The sequence below is a fragment of the Labrus mixtus genome, chromosome 3, assembly GCF_963584025.1.
Source record: "Labrus mixtus chromosome 3, fLabMix1.1, whole genome shotgun sequence".
Lineage (NCBI taxonomy): Eukaryota > Metazoa > Chordata > Actinopteri > Labriformes > Labridae > Labrus > Labrus mixtus.
The window spans coordinates 10319074-10340448 of NC_083614.1; the positions used below are offsets into that span (position 1 = coordinate 10319074).

Consider the following 21375-nt stretch of genomic DNA (forward strand, 5'->3'; position numbering starts at 1 on the left):
TTATATCATGCACGGTCACCATGGTTTTACACAGGGCCTTCCTCACAAAAAAATCTAGTTGATAAGATAAGCAAGACAGGATGGGACAAGCACACCATTCCCAAACCCAAAGAGCAGCCCTCATAGTGCAGGACAAGTAAGCCATGTCATTTTTACAATCGCAGGCAAGACTGGCCGCTGTTTGGTCACCTGAGCATGCATGCTTACTCTGAATGCAGGTGTAGACCCAGAGTTATTGCAAAGTCAAGCAAGAGGGACCCGTGACAGCCGTCTTTACATCCTCTGTGAGCTTTCTTTCCTCCTCAATCTATTACTCACTCACTCACTAAATATGTCGGGGTGAATAATCTGGGACGAACACAAGGTTGGAAGATCATTCATGTATTTAGATACACAAGATATGATGCAATGCGATGCACAACAATCAGCACTAAACAGAAAAGTACTTACCAATGAAAAGCACAAACATATATTGCACAATATCTGCATAAACCCACAAAATGAAAGGGGGGGAACTAAAAGATAAGAATCCATTACTCTATTACACAACCCATAGTCAAAACAACGGGTTCCGAAACGTTGGCATGCCAAGGACCCCCATATAGCATCAACCTCTGGTGGGAAACCCCCCCCCCCCCCCCCCCCCCCCCTAGCAATTTTCCATAACTTCCTTTAATGTTACGATTGCAAAAATTAAATAAACAGCTCCTTCATGTTCCCTTATTTTATATACAGTTAATAATAATATAATAATAATATCTGAAGATTGTCGTAGAAAAAGAAACACAGGCAGTGATCGACATGCATCTAAAAAAAGATCAAAATGTTATAATATTAATTTTAATAGAAGTTGATTTTCATTCCAGTTTCCTCCCTCTTCCCCTCCAGTTTCTGTGAACCCCCCTTGAACATCCCAGGCGACCCTCCATGGGGTAAATGGTAAATGGACTTGAGCTTGTAGAGCACTTTTTTTAGTGCAGGTCACATCTACACGTTCACATACATTCACACATTAATGGCATACGCCGCCACTGCCGAACCAGTGGGAGCAATTCGGGTTGATGTGTCTTGCCCAAGGACACATTGAACATGGAGCTGGGGATTGAACCCCCAACCTTCCAGTTGAGAAACGACGACTCTACCAACTGAGCCACAGCCGCCCCAGTTGGTGAGGGCCCCCGCTTTGACAAACACAAGTCTAAAGATTATTTACTATCTTGATAAATACGACTGACTACAACCTAATCTGTTGTTTCAGTTAGAGATCTGCTGATGCATATGTTTCCCTCCATTTATTTAGAATGGTATTACTGCTGGCTTCCTATTCCCCACAGCAAACACCTGTGAGTGCACTTACAGATGTTAAAACTCAAGAGTCTGGGTGGGTGAGCTCCATTTTCTGCAGCCAGGACTCAATCTGCTGTTGGATGATTTCCTCTAAATGACTGTAAACTATACCAGCATACTGAGGAAAACACCATTATCATTACAGCTTGGCATGCTTTCGCTGACGGGGTGAAACTGTGCAGACAAAACTTTGCAATAAAACATGAAATCTAACATTTTCAAATAAACCTGTTTTGTAATTTTCACTCATACTCAAGTACATTTTGAGGATGTCATGCAATTTATAAATAACTAACCCTAACCCTATGACACAAGTCATCAGATGTGTGAGTCAAAGCTGACTCAAGTTAAAGTCATGATGAGTCTGCTCCACACTTGTGCTATCCAGCATCAATAACCATGCAGCTTGATGCCATACAGCTCACTTGTTTTGCATTAAATACCAATAGTCAAAGCATCAAATGTAAAATGTTTAGATGAGAGTGTGTAAAAGGGGTGTTAACCCTGAGCAGTGAATTTCAAATGTTTGTAGTGCTTTTTCTTGGGATTTTACCCTGGGTATAAATATATTGGATCACAATGTCCAGAGGCAGCTTTTATTATATCCAGTGGCGACCCTTTGTACCAGCTCAGTCACGCCCCTTCATCAGCCCGACTACAGGCTACAACTGCACATCCTCACCTCTGCATTCACTGGCAGTGTGCTCTACTGGAACGATGCCGCTGAACCACGATATTGGATGAACTTCATTTGAACTTGATTTGCATGAATGCCGGTGATTAGAAAAGGCTCTACCGCTACCAAGCAATCCAATTTGTGAGCAAGTATGCCATTGAACTAGCTTTGACTGTCCACCACCTTGTATCCATGAGTGAACATGTTAAAACAATTTACAGCACTATCTCTAAGGGTCAGTGCTTAGGACAAACACTATGGTGCCAGTCACTGTAGAAAAGGCCGTCCAAAGACCAGACTTAAGGATCAATATAAAGGGATTTCTTTGTACAGTCTGACTCTAAATGGATCGCAGCATGAATGTGGATTATGTAGACACACTTGGTTATGGTAGCCACATTGAATAAGGGTTTTTCTGAGTTTCCAATTAAGCTAAAATGTAATTTGTTTCCATTTTATGAAAGGAATAAATAATGAACATAAATAATAAACCATTTGCAGTGTGGTCATCTTATGGAGTTTTATTCAGTTCGTTAACTCCATGCATTTCAAAAGTTGTGTGTAACACTGTGCACACACTGGCACAACTTAGAGAGTTGTGTCCCCCCCGTCCCCTCCTCCCTAGAGTTGATGCTAACAGTGGTTGGCATGTCGCAGACACTGAAGCTTCAGTGTTTAGCCAGCTCTGCGTCGGTCTTGAAACCTTTCTGCGTTCTAACTTCTCTCCTTTTTTAAAAAATAGCATCTCCAGTACTTATCCTAGTTTAACCTTATTTCTGCTGGTGGAGCTTATTAGAAACATGCAGAGGCTTTTTAGGTTGGTAAGAATTAGTTCTATTTGAACCAAGTTGCTTGCCCGCTCCAATCTCTACAATAACTGTTGGTTTGACCTTGGCTCACTGAGGGGTGAGGGGCAAAACGGTCGTGTGGGGTTGCCACCTACTTCTCTGATCAAAAGAAAAAAAACAAGGGGCGCTGGTTGAGCAGTGGTTAGTGCGTGCGCCCCATGTATGGAGGCTATAGTCCTCAAAGCAGGCGGCCAAGGTTCAAATCCAGCCTGTGGCTCCTATCCCACATGTCATTCCCCACTCTCTCTCCCTGATTTCTAGCTTTACCCACTGTCCTATCTGTCCCTTAAAGGCACAAAAAGCCCAAAAATAAATATAAAAAAAAAAAAAAAAACATTCCGCACAGGAATTGAAAATTTAGAAGGAGGACATAATGTATGTTGGAGGGATATTATCTTACAATACAAAAGGTTTCTTCTCTCCTTGGATAGTATCTCATATTCTCTCTGCCAACACAAAAAACAAAATGTGAGTGACTGTACCTGTTTTATACCCTTATCTGTGCAATGTATCCTCCAGGATACAAACATTCTCCGCCTGATTTTCAAGATTGTGAAAATCCAATGAAAAACTTTTCAACAAGAACTAAAATGTTCCTTTAAAAACTATTTTCAAAAACAAAATCTGACCAAGCACTAATAAACCTGAAAAATGAACAACACTTGGTTCATTGTCGGTGTGTTTTTCACCACACACCGCCATTTTGGATTTTGATACAAATGATTTGTATCTATTTGAATGTTGGCATGAAGTCACATGACCTGAATAATTCACCCAAACGTCCCTCCAGTGTTTCTCAGGAAATTAAGTGCAGCCAGTTTTTTGTCCATCAAGCCCACAGCCTGTGAAATGTCTGTATCTCCAAGGTTTCAGGAACCATTAAAGAGTTAAACCCACCCTAAAGGGATCCAACCAATACTAAAGATTTCTACCCTCCTTGGCTGCTATCTTATATTCTCTCTGCCAAAGGAAGAAATAGTTAGGATTGCCACGTTGGATAAATATCTAGCTTAACCTTAACCTTTGTTTTTATCGTGCTAAGCTTTAAAAATATATACAGCTGGTTTTGGAAGAATTTAGGTGACCTGAGGTTATGGCGTTCACTCAGCTCTTTAAAGGCCTGTGCAGTCTTTGAATTCCAGCAATAGAGAAAAATGCCTCAACTGAAGTCACAAAGCAGAATTATATATAGAGATAGACTGTCATTCCATCTGCTAGAGAGAAGATTTAAAGTCAGACCATGTACCTCTCCCTCTTCTTACAACCAGACACAGTGCATTAAAGGAGAGTGGAAGGGGAAAAGAGAAAGGATACAGATGGAATGAAAGTAGAGTCCTTTAGAGAGGGAATAATAATAAAAAAGAGATAGGTGTAAAAAAAACAAAAGGGATGCAGTGGGAGGACACAGAGAATAAACAAGTGAGCAGGGAAAGAAGGAGTGAGGGAGGGAGCAGAGAGAATGGGTAATTTCAGCCTGTAGTGCCACACCAGGAATCAATATTTAATTTCTTTGTCTGCTATGGTAAGGAAAGAGTGGAATCATTTTGAAGTCTCAGCTTAACCACTCAATATCACTCAGCCCTGAATATCATATGTCTGGTACACAAGAATGGCTCTGTGGATTTAAAAAGGCATAATCACTTCACCTTTGGTAATCTTCATTAATCAGTATATCGAGTCCATTCTTACTTGTAGATAGGTACGTGACAGTTATGGTAACCCTAGGCCTGGGCAATAAATTGATAACGATAATTACCGCAATATAATTTTTCTTAATATAAATATAACAAATGTTCAATAAAAGTTTGATCAATTAAACCAGTAATTACACCAACCAAACACTGGAAAATACCTTTAACGGTAGTTGCCACCCGACATTAAACAGAAGAAGAAAAATACGATGAACAGCCAATCGTGTTGCAGGGATATGGGTGGGCGGGCTTACAGACGTTTGGAGCGGAAAGGAAACACAGCCGAAATGAGCGATAGCGACACCGATGAAAACGCTGAGTCTGTCGGCTCAAAGCAGGAGAAAACATCGTCAATGAGAAAGGACGCTCGGCTGCAGGAGTTTGGAGATATTTTTGGATATCTACAGTCCGACAAAAAGGAGAGTAAGGTGCTCTATTAACTGTACCGAAGAGAAGTGCAGCTAAAACACCACAAACCTTTTCCACCATTTGAAACAATATCACCCGTTAGAGGTGATACGTGTGGACCATATTTTGAATATGTGTGGACCCTCAGCAAACACCGGGCCATGTAAGAGTGACTCCCCAGCAGCAACCTGTCCTATCAGCGTTTCCCAGCAACGTGCACCGAGCTAATGATACTGAAATGTTCCTCTATTCAAATATAGTTTATCATTGTCTGACAATAAGAAATAATTGAACCGCCATAACCATCTGGTTTCTTCCACTTTCACTCAGAAGCAAAAATCTGCTTTTAAATATGAATGAAAAAATGATTTAACATTCATCTTGATAATTATCGATATCGACTGATATGACATTTGATATTGTGATAACATTTGTAGTCATTTCACCCAGGCATATGTCAGGCTTTGTTTTTTGTTTCTATAAAAACAACATTATAGAAAAACAGTCATATACCGTCACAGGCCAAGACAGCAGCACATGGATCAACTCAATCATTGTTCAAACAATCTTTGTTCAGCTTTGTTCACATCCTCCTTCTTTTTACAACCAACATGGGGGAAAAAAAACACCATTCTTCTCATTGCCAACAAAAATACAAGGCTCTAAAATGTTGTATTCTTTGCGTACCTCAGCGTTATGACACATCAAATAAGAGCAGGGATGCAGAGAGTGGCTGTGAAGCATCATCAAAATGCAACTCACAGCAACAATAAAGTGGTGAATGACAAAAACAACTTTGCATTATGTGTGTGATGATAATAATAATTCCGTTCCAGACTGTGGTCTTTGAAAAAGCCATTTGCAGCTGTTGAACTGAAAAGCATTTCCTAGTCATCCAGAAATGACTGACTGGGATATTAAATAGACAAAAAGAGAAAGGGAGGGAGGGAACTAGGGAGGGAGGGAGGAAACTAGGGAGGAAACTGGGGAGGGAGGGAGGATTGCACAGATTCAGACACATAAAGAGTACACCACAGATATTATTTTGGTCCCTTAACCTTATAGTCTCTTTTTCTTGATCTGAGTCTAAGACAAATGTTCCCATGGGGACAATAAAGTGTATCGTATTGCATCGCATCAAACTGAAACGTAACATAGTTAGATAGAAATGCCCATATCATGCACTAGCAGAGGAACAAACCCACCAAAAACATGTCCTTTTTTTATCAAATGGATCGCTGTATAAAAATATTTTACTGCAAAATTGTGAACATGAGGGCTTCTCCGAAAGGGACAGCTCCTGCCTTATCACATGTATCTCTGGGGATCTAGATCAGAATGTCACCAAATTGGACTGGATGTTCACAGGTAATTGTTAATTACAATTAAAAATAGTCTTTATCAATACCATTTTCAATTTTTGAAATAAACACACATGTAGTTTAATGTCTGAGGGTTATATTTTTATAAGATTAGGTTGAAGTAGTATTTAGAAGATGCTTTACAAATCATTGGAATGTAATAATTGATTATTATCGTAAAAATAAAAACTATGGGAGAGGATGCTAATGGATACATTCGTCAATAATTCCTCTTCTCTCTGACAAACTGACTAACAGTTCTAACTTACCGTCACACAGGTGTCACTATTCAGCAGATAACCAGCAGACATTTCCTTGAACGATGTAAATGGACTAAATGGATTTGAGCTTGTTAAGCTTGTCAACCCATTCACACACTGATAGTAGAGGCTGCTATGTAAAGTGTCCATCAGAAGTAACTAATCCGATTTACACACATTCATACACCACAGACGAAGCAGAAGGAGCAATTTGCGGTTAAGTGTCTTGCCCAAGGACACATCGGACATGTTTCTGCAGGAGCTGGGGATTGAACCCCAGACCTTCCCAATGAGAGACAACCGACTCTAATAACTGAGTCACAGTGGCCCCTTCTCAACACAAATACACAACAGAGAGTATAAATACATTTAAATTATCTTTACATCATGTATCCAACCTATAAAAATAAAGTATTAAAATAAATAAGTGTGTACATATTTTTTATGTACTGTATGACATGATGCACATTTAATGTTTTGGTTAAAATTTCATTTTCATCATCCCGAAACCTTGTGTGATTCAATAAATAAGTCAGCATAAAGTGAGACAGTGTGTGGGAGCTTTTCTCATTGTCTTTAAAAATTCATTTGACCAGGAGAAACTTCAATTTCGATTGAAAAATCTCTTCTACAAGAGCATCCTGGCCAAGACAGACAGCAGCATGTTTAGTCACACACATACAACTCAAAATAAGAGAGACGAGCAGAGGAGTTTAGAGGGGCAGTGGCTCAACTTTGCAAAAAGGCATTTTTCCAAATGATTAAATAAATTAACGCCTATAATGACTTCTTTCACGCAATATTTTCATGACGTTTTATATACTCGACACTTTTTTTCTTTAACCGCAAATTTACTTCTATAATTGATCATTTATTACTGCTTAAATCAGACGTTGCAAATGTATCATGTGACCATTATGTCTGTCACATGACATCCTATTTAAGCACCTGTTTTTATCTCCGTAAAAATAAAGGATTTTTATACGACATCAGAGTGCCTCGGACTTTCAGTTTAGACTGCTTTTCCACACTTCAAACTTTTTTTGTCATCAGGACAGTCAAACTTTTGATTAGCTATTTGATCATTTATTGTTTGAATTTGTAATTTCAATTTTGGTTACCATTAGATAATTGTATTATCATTATTTACTTGTATATACTTCCCGATACAGTTCATGTGATGTAGTTCTGAAGTGTTGACCTCTTATCAACTGTCACTGTGTCATACATGTGGGTATTGAAGAAGTTTCTTGAGGGTTTAAGTTCTTGCTCTTGTTATGATTTGGGAAAAATCAATGCCTAAAAGGACAGCTGAAGATAGACAGGAAATGTTGGGAGGAAAGAGTGGGGGGTGACATGCAGCAAAGGGCCAATGTTAGATGCCTATACATATGCCTGTGTATATGCGCAGCAGCGGGCCATTTCTCTGTCAAGGGTAAAAGAGCCCCTTTTTTTGTCTATGTGTGCACAGATTTATTTTTGGGCTTTTTGTGCCTTTAATTGAGAGATAGACCAGTGGATCGAGTCGGAAATCAGGGAGAGAGAGTGGGGAATGACATGCGGGAAAGGGCCACCCGCTTGGAAGACCATAACCTCCATACACGGGGCACATTCACTAACCACTGCGCCACCAGTGCCCTCTACTTTTGTAAAGATTTAAGGAGATCAACCCCCTCAGACTCATATCCTCCAGCAGAAGATCCCAAGCTGCAGGAGCAGTGAACCTGAAACCTCTTTTCCCAATTTCTGCATACATTGTGGGAACAGATAGCAAAAGTAAGTTTTTGAATATGTGTGAATATGTAAAGAGCTTAGCTTCTCTGAGTTTGCAAATGTCACAAGTTTTGTTTTGTTCGGGTACAATTTGATTCAGTTCTTCTAAGATTTTAAATAGATTTAAAAAGCGTCACTCCCGAATGCTGAGGCTAGCTCTTTAACTCAGTAAAATGCCAAATGATGCAGCAAGAAATTCAGCCAGTCTCACAGATGACTGGAGTAGATCCTGAAGTATTTACTAATTCAAAAATAGACTTTGAATCATGAATCCAGAAACAACAATCATTTTGAATCGAAAATAGATTCTTAATCGAATCCTGACCCCAAGATTCAAAATCTATTCAAAGAGTAAGACACCCAAAGATTCCCAGCCCTAGTTTCAAAGGCAATACATCATACTTTAATCTAAAGCTGTAAGTCTTTTCCCACTCACAGAAAAGAAACTATCTGAACTTTTATTCTAAGCCATTGATAAAATGATAGCTGAGTGGGTTAAAAGTCAACCTTGCAGAAGATTGCCCGCAGAGAAAACAGTGCACTTAGGGAATAGGCATTGATTAATCCTAGCTAAGAGCAATTATGTATATACCAGGTTCCATAGGTTATACACAAATTAGACAGTAATCCGTCTTTAATCCATTTAGGGGCCATCTATTAAGTAGCAATAAATCTCATGAAAGCGCTGGCTACATGACTACATCTGCAAACAGTAAGTCTTCACAAGGCCTCTGCAGACCAGGCGAGCTACAAACTGCTGTTGGATGAATGCATCACGCCGCCGCACCTGACGAATGCCACAGCCACAAGTAATGACAGTGCTCATTCTTCACCTAACACACATTTTCATATGCGTTCCTCTACTTATGTTCTGTCGCTGTGATATGAAACTGTGATAGAGGAGCCGCGCTGACAGTCACATAAATACCTTCTGAGGCCGAGCAGCTCCTCGTCGTGATGATGCATATTCATGGTGCCCGCCGCAGTCACACAATGCATTCCCAGACAACTCAAGAACTGTGGTAATTCAAACATATTGCGGCCGGCATAGTATTTCAAACATTATGCCAAGTGTGCTGTCGAAATCAGCTCGGATTGCTGCACAGCCATAAAGTCAGGGACTCATTGTGGTGATTCATTGCGAGCTTCTTTCCCACTGGTTTTTTATGTGGGAAAACATATAAATTAGGCTTCCTCGCATATTCCCTAATGTGGGTGATGTTCATATTTACCATTTAACTGTGTGATTCTGGAGCCGGCCCATTGTCATCGCTTCTTCGTGTTTGACGGCCTGTCATGGTGTCATAATTCAATTAAAGTACGGGTCGTAATTTAGTCCATTCAGTGCATAGTCTGAGAGCGTGTGGCGAGGGTTTGTCACAGTGAACACCACAAATTGGAACAATGCAAAGATTTAATGGCATTGGAGATAAAAACGTGTTTAGGATTTTAATTATGCATGGTTATTGTTTCAGTAAATGGCCTTTATGAGAGATTTATGAATTATTTCAGGTGGACGTGGATTGAGTGCGCAGACCAGACATGTAAGATGATGATTCGTATATATGTTGGTTTTTGTTCCACTAATGGAAAGATGTGAGGGTTGGGGGCTGCCCATACTCCTGGTGGGGGGGTTGGCGCCTTGCTCAAGGACACCTCTGTAGTGCTCAGGAAGTGATCTTGCACTTCTCCAGCTATCAGACCAATTTCCAAGCTTGGTCCACAGTGTGACTTCACCCGGCAACCCTCCGGTTCCCAACCCAAGTCCCTACAGACTGAGCTACTGCCGCCCCTTTTACCTGTGTAAGTCTTATGTTGTGCATTTTGACAGTTTTTAAAGAAACAACTTATCAGGACATAAATGTGGATATCTGAAATTAAGTTGGTGCTGGTTATTTTGGGCACACTTATTTAAAGATCATTAAAAGATCTTGTGTTAGAAAACGTTATCACACTTTTCAAAGAACTACGGGCTCCTGGTTTCTCTAAAGTTGCTGGGGGAGGTTTCAGGCAGAGATCAGCATTGGCAAACAAAACATGCACTCCGACTCTAATCAGCCTTGACTCACTGGAAAGAATAACACATTTGCCTGTTTATTCCTGAAAGGATTTCATCAAAATACTATCAGCCTGTCAGACTTCATTCATGTCCATATCACATTACTAAATTATTCAGGTGTATAAGGTTCAATATAGTAGAGATAAGAGGGTGTGAGAGAGATACATGTTCCTCAATCAGTGGACTCAATTTGTCCTGAAGGAGATTCACTGTGGTTTATTGTGAGACAGTTATGTTTAATGGATAACAAATTCATCTCCTGATTCATGCTGAAGTAATTAAGATCCCAGCATGGCCAGTGGGAATGAGTCAAAATCAATATTTCTTCCCTCACCAGTGTTTGTTCTTCGACTGGCTGCTGGAAAATCTTTCATCAAATCAATCATCTTGACTGATGAGGTTGGTATACCATGAGAGACAACTGCATTTCTACTGACCTATTGAACTGTAACACAGTAGTATGGGCAAAATGTACTCACAGACTGTCAGTGACTTTGGTTAACTCATAGCTTCATATTGCACATAAATTGACACAGAATGACCGTGATCTAAATACATTTACGTGACATCCAAATAAGCAGTGAGTATGTTCTTCTTCTTTTCTCTAGTCCTTGACTAAAACAGCTTTATACTCAAGGCCGTCCAGTCCATGTAAACATGACGTAAACACAGCTCTGATAACAATACAACCAGCGGGACTAATGCTTCTCACTCATTGTAAACAGTCATGACTCAGAGAGACATTTACAGAGGATATTCTTGATTTCTGTTATATGTTTCTTTAAAATGTCGCAAACTCTTCCTTTAAGAATTGCAAATTTTACAACAACCGACAAACGCAGAAGTCAGAAACCAAAATACAAAAATCTGTTGTATGAGATTATGAAAGAGGTTTTACATTTTGGGGAGTTCAGGTAGGATTCCACTACTCATGGTAAGAAAAGAAGTTAAAGATTGGTTTATAATTGATATTGTATTCCTATTTATCTACTACTACTAAGATACAATTCTTGTCTTAAATCGTGTTGACATAGTTTTGCTTTTTTGTCTCCTTACCCCAAATAGTCATTGATTACATATTGCAGTATACTGTGAGGTCTTGAACAAAAAGACGTTCTTGTCAATTGTTGAAACTGTGGTTTGCATCATTAAAGGGGCTATATGTAACTTTTTACATGTATAAATATTTTTTTATCGCCCATTAATAAGCGAACGGTTAACTGATGTATTTTCTGCGAAAGCTCCAGGAAGTGACATTTTATGCACGTTCTCAACATCCTCCTCACTCCGCTCTGCTTACAGAGATCAACAGTACAAACTCATCACACACTCCCGGTCTTCCCCTCCACAGGCAGAGGCCGTCTTCCTCACACTTCTATCCGCCCTAGGAGCTCTCAAAAGCGGACAAACTCATCACACACTCCTGCTCTCAGCCAGTGCCTGCCGAGACTGTCGTTTGTAGGATGGAGAATGAATACAGACACACAGACTCCTTCACAGACTTTCACATGTGTTGACCACGTACCTCCTCTGTAAACATTATGCCGGTAAATATCCAGTGTTTTGCGGCCGATGATGATCCTCGTTTGTGTACGTACGAGCACGTATGACGAGTATGCGAGGGAGAGCGAGCATCAGGTTACTGGTGCACTTCACCCAACGGCCATGCGGTATCACTACAAACGCAGTATTTTTGAAAGTTACATATAGCCCCTTTAAGCACAATAAATGATACCAAAATGAAAATCTGAGACATTTTTTTATATAAAAAATTACCTCGAGAAAAATGAAGGGACTCACTAGAGCTTAACCTTAACAGGGCACATGCTTATTTCTAATATTCAACCAAAACCAGGACATTCATCATTGCCACAAAGTGGTATTAACAATATTAGCATATTAACTGACCTCCAATGGAAATTATGGGTGGATAGTACTCAAGCACTTGTTGTTGATGTTTTTCAATTAACAGTTTAGTACTCTCACACCCACACATTCTTTTTTTTTTTTTTTTTTTTTTATGTTGTTTTTGGGCCATTTTAGCTTTTATTTGACAGGACAGCTGAAGATAGACAGGAAATGTTGGGAGGAAAAAGTGGGGGGTGACATGCAGCAAAGGGCCAATGTTAGATTTGTACCTCTGTACATGGGGCGCGCAACAAAACCACTTGGCTACCAGCCCCCCTCACGCAAACATTTTTACTTTGTTAGCCTTACACATGTAACTGAGCTTGTTGTGTTTGAAAACCTAAATAAACTTGGTCAGAGTTAAAACTTCTACAGCTACAGCTACAGCTTTATTCCACATACACACATGTGCACAGCAAACCAGATTACAGCAGTCACTACTGCTTTACAGCAGGTATGGTAACTTTCAAGGGACACATTACTCCTAAAGGTGCAAGCGCATTACAGAAACAGAATGAGACAACAGTAATGTGCAGTGCAGAATATGTTGTTAAATGTGCATGTCATAGAAATACTACTTTCTACATTAACCACATGAGCTTTATTAAAGCACAGAGAGAAAGAAAGCAGACAGTCTCAGGGTCGGCCCTCGCTTGTCAGTTGCGCTGCTAGCATTAGCAAGCTCTTAGCGTCTGTAATGTTTGGCTGTGTCCGACACATTTACATTCTGCCTGTACTGTCTATGCAGCAGTAAGACATTCAGCCCATCCCAACCCATCCCAGCACACTGTAGCTTCTACAATCTCTCTGTGCAAGAGGAAGCTTTGCCAATGTATGCAATATTTGTATCCAATATTTGTAGTGAAGTATGTCAGGAAATATTCTGTGCTCATATCATATACCACCACTCCGAAATAAGTGGAAAAACAGCCAACAACTGCTGAAAGACGCACACAGCATCATTTCCATCTTCTTGTACAATTCAAAAGACATACTTTTTTCACTGGCAAGTTTACGATGAATAGCTGGCTTAATCAGACAAATTCTATTCATATTGATGCATTTTGCAAGTAAAATATAAACTATAGTTATCTTTGTTTAAGGTTCTCTGTGTTCTTACTTTCTTGCAATCAGCTGATAAAAACATTACAAAGACAAAAGCTGCATTATCGTAAATGCATTTTCTTGAACTTTTTAATGTCAAATTATTTTACACTCTCAAATAACAAAGTGCACAGCTGACTGAAGTCAATCCTGAATGAGGACCAAATAATTGAATCATAACATATAGGAAGATTAACACCCCCGAAGATTAGTCTTATGTCCAGATGAACTAATAATGAACTAATGAAAATGGTGACTGGAGATATTCTCCAGTTAACTTTTTGTGGAAGGAGAAGGCTTCCTTGAGCTGATGGTGTTTGTGGAGCTGGAGGATGGCTGCCACCATCCCAGTGACCAACAGATACAAGGAGTGGAATAGATTTTTGAGGAAAGCCCAGCAGAATTGTGACAAACAGCAGAGTGGCTGTTACTGCTGACTCATGGACATGCTCTCACCACAGAGTCATGTGTTACCATCACTTGTCATTTTATTCAGAACTGGGAATTTGAAGGCCGCTGTGTATGGACATGCAGTACTGATGAGAGCAGCCCACCAGAGAAAACATAGCTGATCACAGGGAGGTCATTTATTTTTTTAAATGTTTAATTTAATGTCAAATTGTTAGTCTACACAGTCCTGGCAGCATTCTCTAGATATCACATTTGGAAAAAGATGCAAGGTGGAAAACCAGTGTTGATTCTGAAATACAAGGTTGTAAAAGTTAAATAACCAAACAATGAGCAAGTTATGTGCCGTTTAATACTCATATCTACACAAATGAGAAAACAAACAGAGAAATTGTGTAATAATTAATCATTGGAGCTCCAAGTAAACAACATATGGAGGCAGTGTGGAACATGTCACAATGATTTAAGGCCTAATGAGTGCAGGACACGCGGTAGCATGTACTATAAACAATTTAGGTCCCCACAGACAGAGCTCATGGGGATTAAATCCTACCACAGCAACTGGCTAAACTTTGAGAACCCCATTATGTTAAGTCTACATGTGCTTGTAGACACAAACACACAGCTGCACAGGTCAATGACTATTTCTTGGAGAGAGGGCGGATGACGAATTTGCCACTCTTGTCTTTTTTCAGTCTAACAATGCACAGTCCACTGATGACCATTTGTTGTCAAATGGAGGTACCTGCTACAAAAAACACCCACGCTCAGACTGGGGACCAGTCACACATACATCTCTGGAACAATACCCAATTAAGGCACAGGCTCTTCTCTCCATTTGTTTTGTGATCTTCTAGCCAACTAAGCTTCTCTTGCCTCTCTCTTTGTGCACTCGTTTCTCATCCACTTGCCTTTCTTTTTGTGTCTACCTACCCCCCTGTTGTCCCCTTTAGCTGTGTAAATCCTCTACAAAAGAGGCATCTAGTTGTGTTATAATTGGTTCCCAAGCACCCATTCCAAAACTATCAGTGCACCAGCGTCACAATTTGGAAGACAGGTCCCAACAAAGCAAGATAAGTAGGAAGTATAACGGCCGATCCGCGAACATGATTAACGATATGCTTGGACCTCTTTCTAAACATTGGGAGGTGGGGAGCGTACCTGGGGCAGCTCTGAGACTTGCGAGATGATGAATAGGGCGATAGAGTGTGCCAGAGATACAGCTGCCATGAAATGGACAATTAGGTACAACCAGGCCAGACGAGATGAGGCAGGAGGGTAAGTAAAAAGCAAACACAGAGGGAGGGACTGCTGGAAGACTCTTTGGTTCATACAGTATAATTGCAAAGCTAAAGTGATGCATTTGGTCCTTTTTGTGTCTGAATACATGAAAACAGTCCTGGGACCATGAAGAACTTTATATAATAGCTTCATGGAAACATTTCAGCATGAGTCTCCTTAAAGAAAATGAACAGCACTAAAAAAAAATGACTGTTTGTGTCACTAATGTAATGGTCTACCTCTGACAATGTACAAGTCATGAATACAAATTTAATTTCACTACAAAAACATCTCTCTACATCATGAAGTTTCTAAATATGTTCATATTTAATGGTTTCCTGAGTATTAGGACTGGTTGATTTGACCATGTTTAAAATACAACAGGGGGAATGTGTCCACAAGTGAAGATTTGGTAACAATTTTCTTCCTATTCTCCCCTGAATGTGTGATCCTAACATGATCCTAAAATTCATAATGGAAATGTAATCAATTCCAATAACAAATAAATAAAAGTTAAATGATGCAGACACATGGGTGTAGTTGCCATTGTTTTTTTTTGGACTCATTAGAGTTGCCGCAGTTTTTCTTTGGGTGGAGAAAAACTGAGCCATGGCGGGCAATTCACCTGTCCTCTCTTTCACCTGTCCTCTTGTCCTCTCTTGTGTAAACAAGCCTAGAAACATCTGGATAATTAAAGAGTATTTGAGGGAGATGTTTTTGTGTTTTGAAATTAATCAAACATGTCATAAAGGTGTGTTTTTCCAACCTATTCTTACTTGAAATTGAAAGAACAATCTATTCCATAGGCCATCATTTATGCTGTGATACGGATGTTTGAAAAGATCTGCTCTTTGGTCTCCATTTTCCTCTTGTACAACGAGCTGAGACACATATCCCATGTGGAAATTCAGAGGGAAACTCTGGTTTTACACTCTGTTATCGATAGACATGTTTCTCACACACATGTAAACAGGACCTGTGGACATGCATTAGTGGAGAGATGTCAGAGTGGGGCGGCTACACACTGCTTTGCAGGGAGCGCACAAGAGCAGTTGGGGGTTCGGTGCCTTGCTTAAGGGCACCTCAGAAGTACTTGGAAGTACCCTGGCATCTCTACAGCAACCAGTCCAACTTCCATGGTTCGCATCGGGACTGGAACTGGGGACCCTCCGGTTCCCAACCCATGTCCCTACAGACTGAACTACTGCCGCCCCAATTTTCTCACCTTATGCAAGTTGAGGCAACGCTGACACATCCACATGAATTATGACAAACCCCAAATCAAACATCTTTACAGAATGTCCTTGTACGTCTCTGTAGTGAATCAGAGACTTCTTTGTGACATCGGCTTGTCAATATTATCACATTAAGCAGAGGCTGCCGAGAGCACTGTCAGTGCTGAAAATTTGTCCTTCTGGAGATCTTGCTGTAGTTAAACATGGATAATGTAGGCAGAATATAATCAGTACATCACTGCATCAATAGCTTAATTCTGCTATAGTTCAACTTAACTTCTTTAAACCAAAACCAAGCCAATGTGGGCGTGATAATAAAACAGTCTTCTTGGGACCAAATTGCTGTATCTGCTTTCCAGGTGTAAAGCCAGCTTTTAAGCAGAAGGCTAAAATTTACAGGCGGGATTCATGCACCATCAATTGAAGTTGGCACATGGAGTAATATATAGGCAATTAGGCTCTAGGTAGCAAGATTTGAATTGAAAAAGTGTCAAGCGGAGTGAGAAACTGTCCTCCGGTAACGAAGAGAAAGCCAATCAGATGGGAGCACTATGAACACAGGCTCCTCTTGGAGTCCTCTTTTCCTACAGCATTATTTACAGCAGCACCGGTGTCTCCTGGGTATTCATGACCAGAAGAATGACGTCTGAGCAGAAGGTTTATGTAAACCATATTCCTTCAAGGAGACAGGATTTGAGCTGCTGCCAGGAGCAAGAAAAGCCGAACATGAAGGCTGACAGAATGAATGGAGGAGCTGGGAAAAGAAGCAGCAGATGCAGAGGTTCGGATATGAGCTGGCATTGTCTGAGTCTTCCTTTTTCGGAGAAAGATATTTTATTAAAGAACTTCAAAAGTTACTTTCGCTCCGTCTAATTTTTCTTCCTTCTTTAATGCAGCTTTGGCAGAGGCTGTCTGTAGATTCATTACAGTTGAATGTCACAGGTAGTCTGGACCATTCCTACTAATTAGTTTATGGTAGAGCAGGGGGAATAAGGGGACACTGGATTGTACTATCTGTCCGCTCATGACCTCTTGTACCTGCCTGGGTGACTGGCAGGAACATGAATCTTCCCCCAGGATGGATGACTAACCTAAAGACACAAATAAAAAAAAAGAAGCTATGTAACATACCCTGAGGAGATAGAGAAGGCAGGAGTGAGAGTGAGATTTTAATGAGGAAAATGAGCGGGTGGGGAGACGCAGTGCTTGTTGCTGATGAAAGAGGAGATTAAGAAGTGATAGAGAGAGAGGAGGGGGGCAAGGCGGGGAGAGAGAGAAAGAAGGATGTAGTGCTTAAGGGAGAAGGGGAAGAACAAAAAAAAGGAGGAGGAGGTGGAGGAAGGAAATCAGAGAAAGTGACGACGAGGTGTGTTTTTTTTTTCACAAGGCAGAAGTTTTCAAAGTTTCAAGAGATGGTGGGAGTTAGGAAGAAGATGTCTGCGAGGGTTGAACATGTCTGCAAAACACCCCTCAGGTTTGAATAAAGAGAAAGTTTGGTGGACTGAATCATAGAGCTGCTTTAGTTAATCAGTAAAATGGCCAATGAGGGTTGTGTGTGAGAATATGAAGAGTGGGCTGGGGTGAAAGTGGAGTAAGTCTTATTTGAGACACTAGAGAAAGTTATCCTCCCCCTCTCACAGGCTAGGTGACACTCTTACATAATAGTCAGCATCTCCCTCTTCTTCTGTTTCTCTTTTTATTGAGTTAACCATCATGTCTCTCTAGCCTAGTGAGGAGAAAGATAGCTGAAACTCAGTACGGAGCCTGAACAGAACATGTACTATAGCTGTAAGTACCGGTAAGTAAAGGGAAGCAAAATAAGAAACATGGAACAGGTGAAGAAGTCAAAGGATTGATTCCCCATAGCTGGAAAAAGCTAATTAAGATGGTGCACCACATATTCCAATAAACAGTCATACATGTATTAATAAGTTATCTTGGGTAAAAATGACAAGCTGAATTCATTGTATATGGTTCTATAATGATTGATTTAAACTACTCAGTATACATTAATCATGTTTCTGGTCTAATCTAAATGTGTTGGAGATCGGAGAGGACATCATTCTGACAGCCAGTGAAGAGTTTTGGGAAGTGGTACAGGGCTGACCTCAAAGACAGAGTGTGAAGTATATTCTCCTTCAAGCTGAGACCTTCATGAGCGTGCCACCTGGCAAGTATAAAGCCTGGGGATACCAACTCGGGACGCTTCCTAGATTGCTCTGGCCACTGCTCGTTTACAAGGTACAAGTCTCTGTGGGGCTGGAGAGGCAGGTGAACACCTACCGAGGAGATGACTGGGCCTCCTGAGAAGCTTCTTCTCTATTGGTCTGTACAGCTCAGGCAGCACCTGCCTGTAACATCCGTAGTCGAGGAGGACAAGGCAACAAAAAACACACCAGGCCATGATGCTGTGAGACAGCACAGATGCAAGAGTATGCCAGGCCCAATGGTCTAAGTACACTGTTCAAGTGTATTGTGTACATGTAAGTGTATGTTCACTGACTTTTTCCATGACGCGTGTAAAACTTCATCATCAAATTACCCATCATATCAAGATAGATGGACACATTTGTCTTGTGCTTATTGACACCGCTGCAGCAGTTTAAAAGCCAGAATCACTAAAACTTGTATGTATCTTGATAAAATGTAAAATGTGCGATAGTCTCAATATTTCTATGTCATGTAATCATTAGGTACAGGTCCTGACAGTGATTTTGAATGATCTCATATTCAGTGCTAGTAGTAACTAATCGCCAAACAATATCTCTGGCAAGGACCTCCTTCCTTTCCTATTTGTAAAGTAAACATATCAATATATGTAACCTAATGTAATAACCTAATAACCCTCTGGGTAGCCTCCTGCAAAAGTCCTGCTGGTCATTAACCTCAGAGCTTTCTGAGGCTATCAGCTTGATACCATCAAATCAACACCTCCTGCTGAATCAGTACAGCACTTCTCTCAAGAAGAAAACAAAGCGAGACAGCTCATTCTTCAGCTGTTCTATCCTCAGCGCTGTAAAGAACGGTAACATTTAGATGCACAGATATGTGAGAGCATCTTATCAAATCGTATGATATATACACAGACATCACCTGTGTGTTATGTAATGTCCACTCAGTGTTACAGTCTTTACATGGACTTTACTTGTATTCTGCTTCCATGCCATTCTTTCAATAAGTTACTAAAATATTTTTTTTTTAGGCTGTTGTGTTCATTTGTGTTGTTCGAATGTTTGGATAGGGTCATTACTGTGTGATCCCCGTTATTGTAAATGCTTAAACCACCTCCAGGGACACTAGGGGGTCCCCAGTGCCTAGTACCGTTTTTTGGGTGTCGTGGTTTGAAAGGTTTGGGAACCACTGATCTAAGGTATCCTTATAGAATCTTTTTGCATGTGGATTGCACTGAATCTACTTTTGCATTCTTGCCACTGAACCTCTGCCATAATGCAAGCTGACATAGGAGTGCTTGTTGCCACAGCGGTACTTACCCTCTGTATATCTGAAGTGAGTTGCAGCAGTGTTGGTGAAGCTGTCGCTCTGAGAGTTTCTGTTCCTCTAACGGGAGAATTCAGACTGATGTAGGCCACAGCACTGCTCTGCAGGACAACGCTGTTATCCTGAAATGAAAAAGCACATGAACACAAATGTTAATTATTACTCTCTGGATGCAATTCATAATGGTTTAATTGTTGTAATCAGACTCAACTTAACCATAATCAATCTCTTAAGTCCCCCCCAAAAATGTTTGTTCCAGTTTCAAGGACAGCAATATCAACCTTGGCAGTAGTTCTTTTTTTTTTCTGCTGTAGCTAATGATGTCATTTGGTCATGATACACTTACATTTTAATCTACAAATTAAAGGAGCAATCTGTAAGATATCTACTGAATTAAATGATAAACTGACCTTACTATATCATCAGACATTAAGGAAACAATGCAGCAGCCAGTGTGTCCTCCTTCTAAGTTTAGATTCTGGTCCTGAATGGTTTGTAAGAGAATGGAGGCGATTTTAAGTCCATTTTGCACACTCCTCAGTTTGCCATGCAAACAACAACAGGTGTTGCAGCGATGGAAGTGGGCAAGCGAACTGGTTCAGATAGAAGTGATTGTACCCGACCTAAAAAGCCTCTGCATGTTTCTGATAAGCTCCACGAGCAGAAATGTGCTCAAACTAGGATCAATATTGGAGATATTGGAGTCAGCTCTCTCCATGAATTTGGACTGCAGTACCTATTTTAAACACTAGGTGTCAGAGTTACATACTGCTCCTTGGAAGAGGTATAAACATTAACAGTTCCCTTGTTAACCTGATGGTTGTATCTCAATTATGTTAGGAACCATTGTCAGGTGAATTATAGAGTCACAGGAATACGAATAATAAACGGATCGATTATGAAGGAGACCTTTTCAATCAAATCAAAGGTCTGACTGCAGCTGTGGCAGGTCGCCCGTCTGAACGGATCTATCTTTGGAGAAACAGAGGAAAAAATCAAATGATTTGAATAGCTTGCCTCTTTCTTCCATTAATAGTTAATTATGGACACTTACCTTTGACAAAGGTCAGATTTCTTTAATCTAGCCTGTATTCTGGGGTCGAAACAAGCTGCTAACTGGACCCAGCTAAGTTTATTGTTATGGGTGGTAGCTGCTAACAAGTTGTCAAAGTAGAATATGTAAAATAAATAAGCATGTTTATGTTTTTTCTGAAAAGATGAAAAGGTTTCTTCCTTTCTGTATTTTCCATCTTTATGTATCAAGTTCAAAATAAACGTGTTGTAGAAATGCTGGCTGTCAGCCTTGTTTATGTTTTAGCAGACAAAATGCTAAAAATCTGTTTAAGTAGCATGTGACATGTTACAGAAAGAGGGAACATTTTCTGGAAAGAGAAAAACAAATGTTTGATCTGTATGATAGTTAGCACTGCATTGTGGTTTTATAGAAATGTATTTTTGCCTCAGTCGAAGAAGTCGAGTATCAACAACCTTTTTCTTCCTTAGCTGACATTTGATAAA

General features: G+C 40.2%; 1 protein-coding gene across 1 annotated transcript in view; it reads right to left on the reverse strand.

Annotated features, from left to right (window-relative positions):
- LOC132958345 (inactive N-acetylated-alpha-linked acidic dipeptidase-like protein 2) overlaps nt 1-21375 on the reverse strand; it is a 479226-nt gene that overhangs the window by 154077 nt on the left and 303774 nt on the right. The window contains exon 12 of the mRNA XM_061031099.1: nt 19851-19979. Within this exon, the coding sequence (XP_060887082.1) occupies nt 19851-19979 (129 nt within the window). The remainder of the gene's footprint in view (nt 1-19850; nt 19980-21375) is intronic.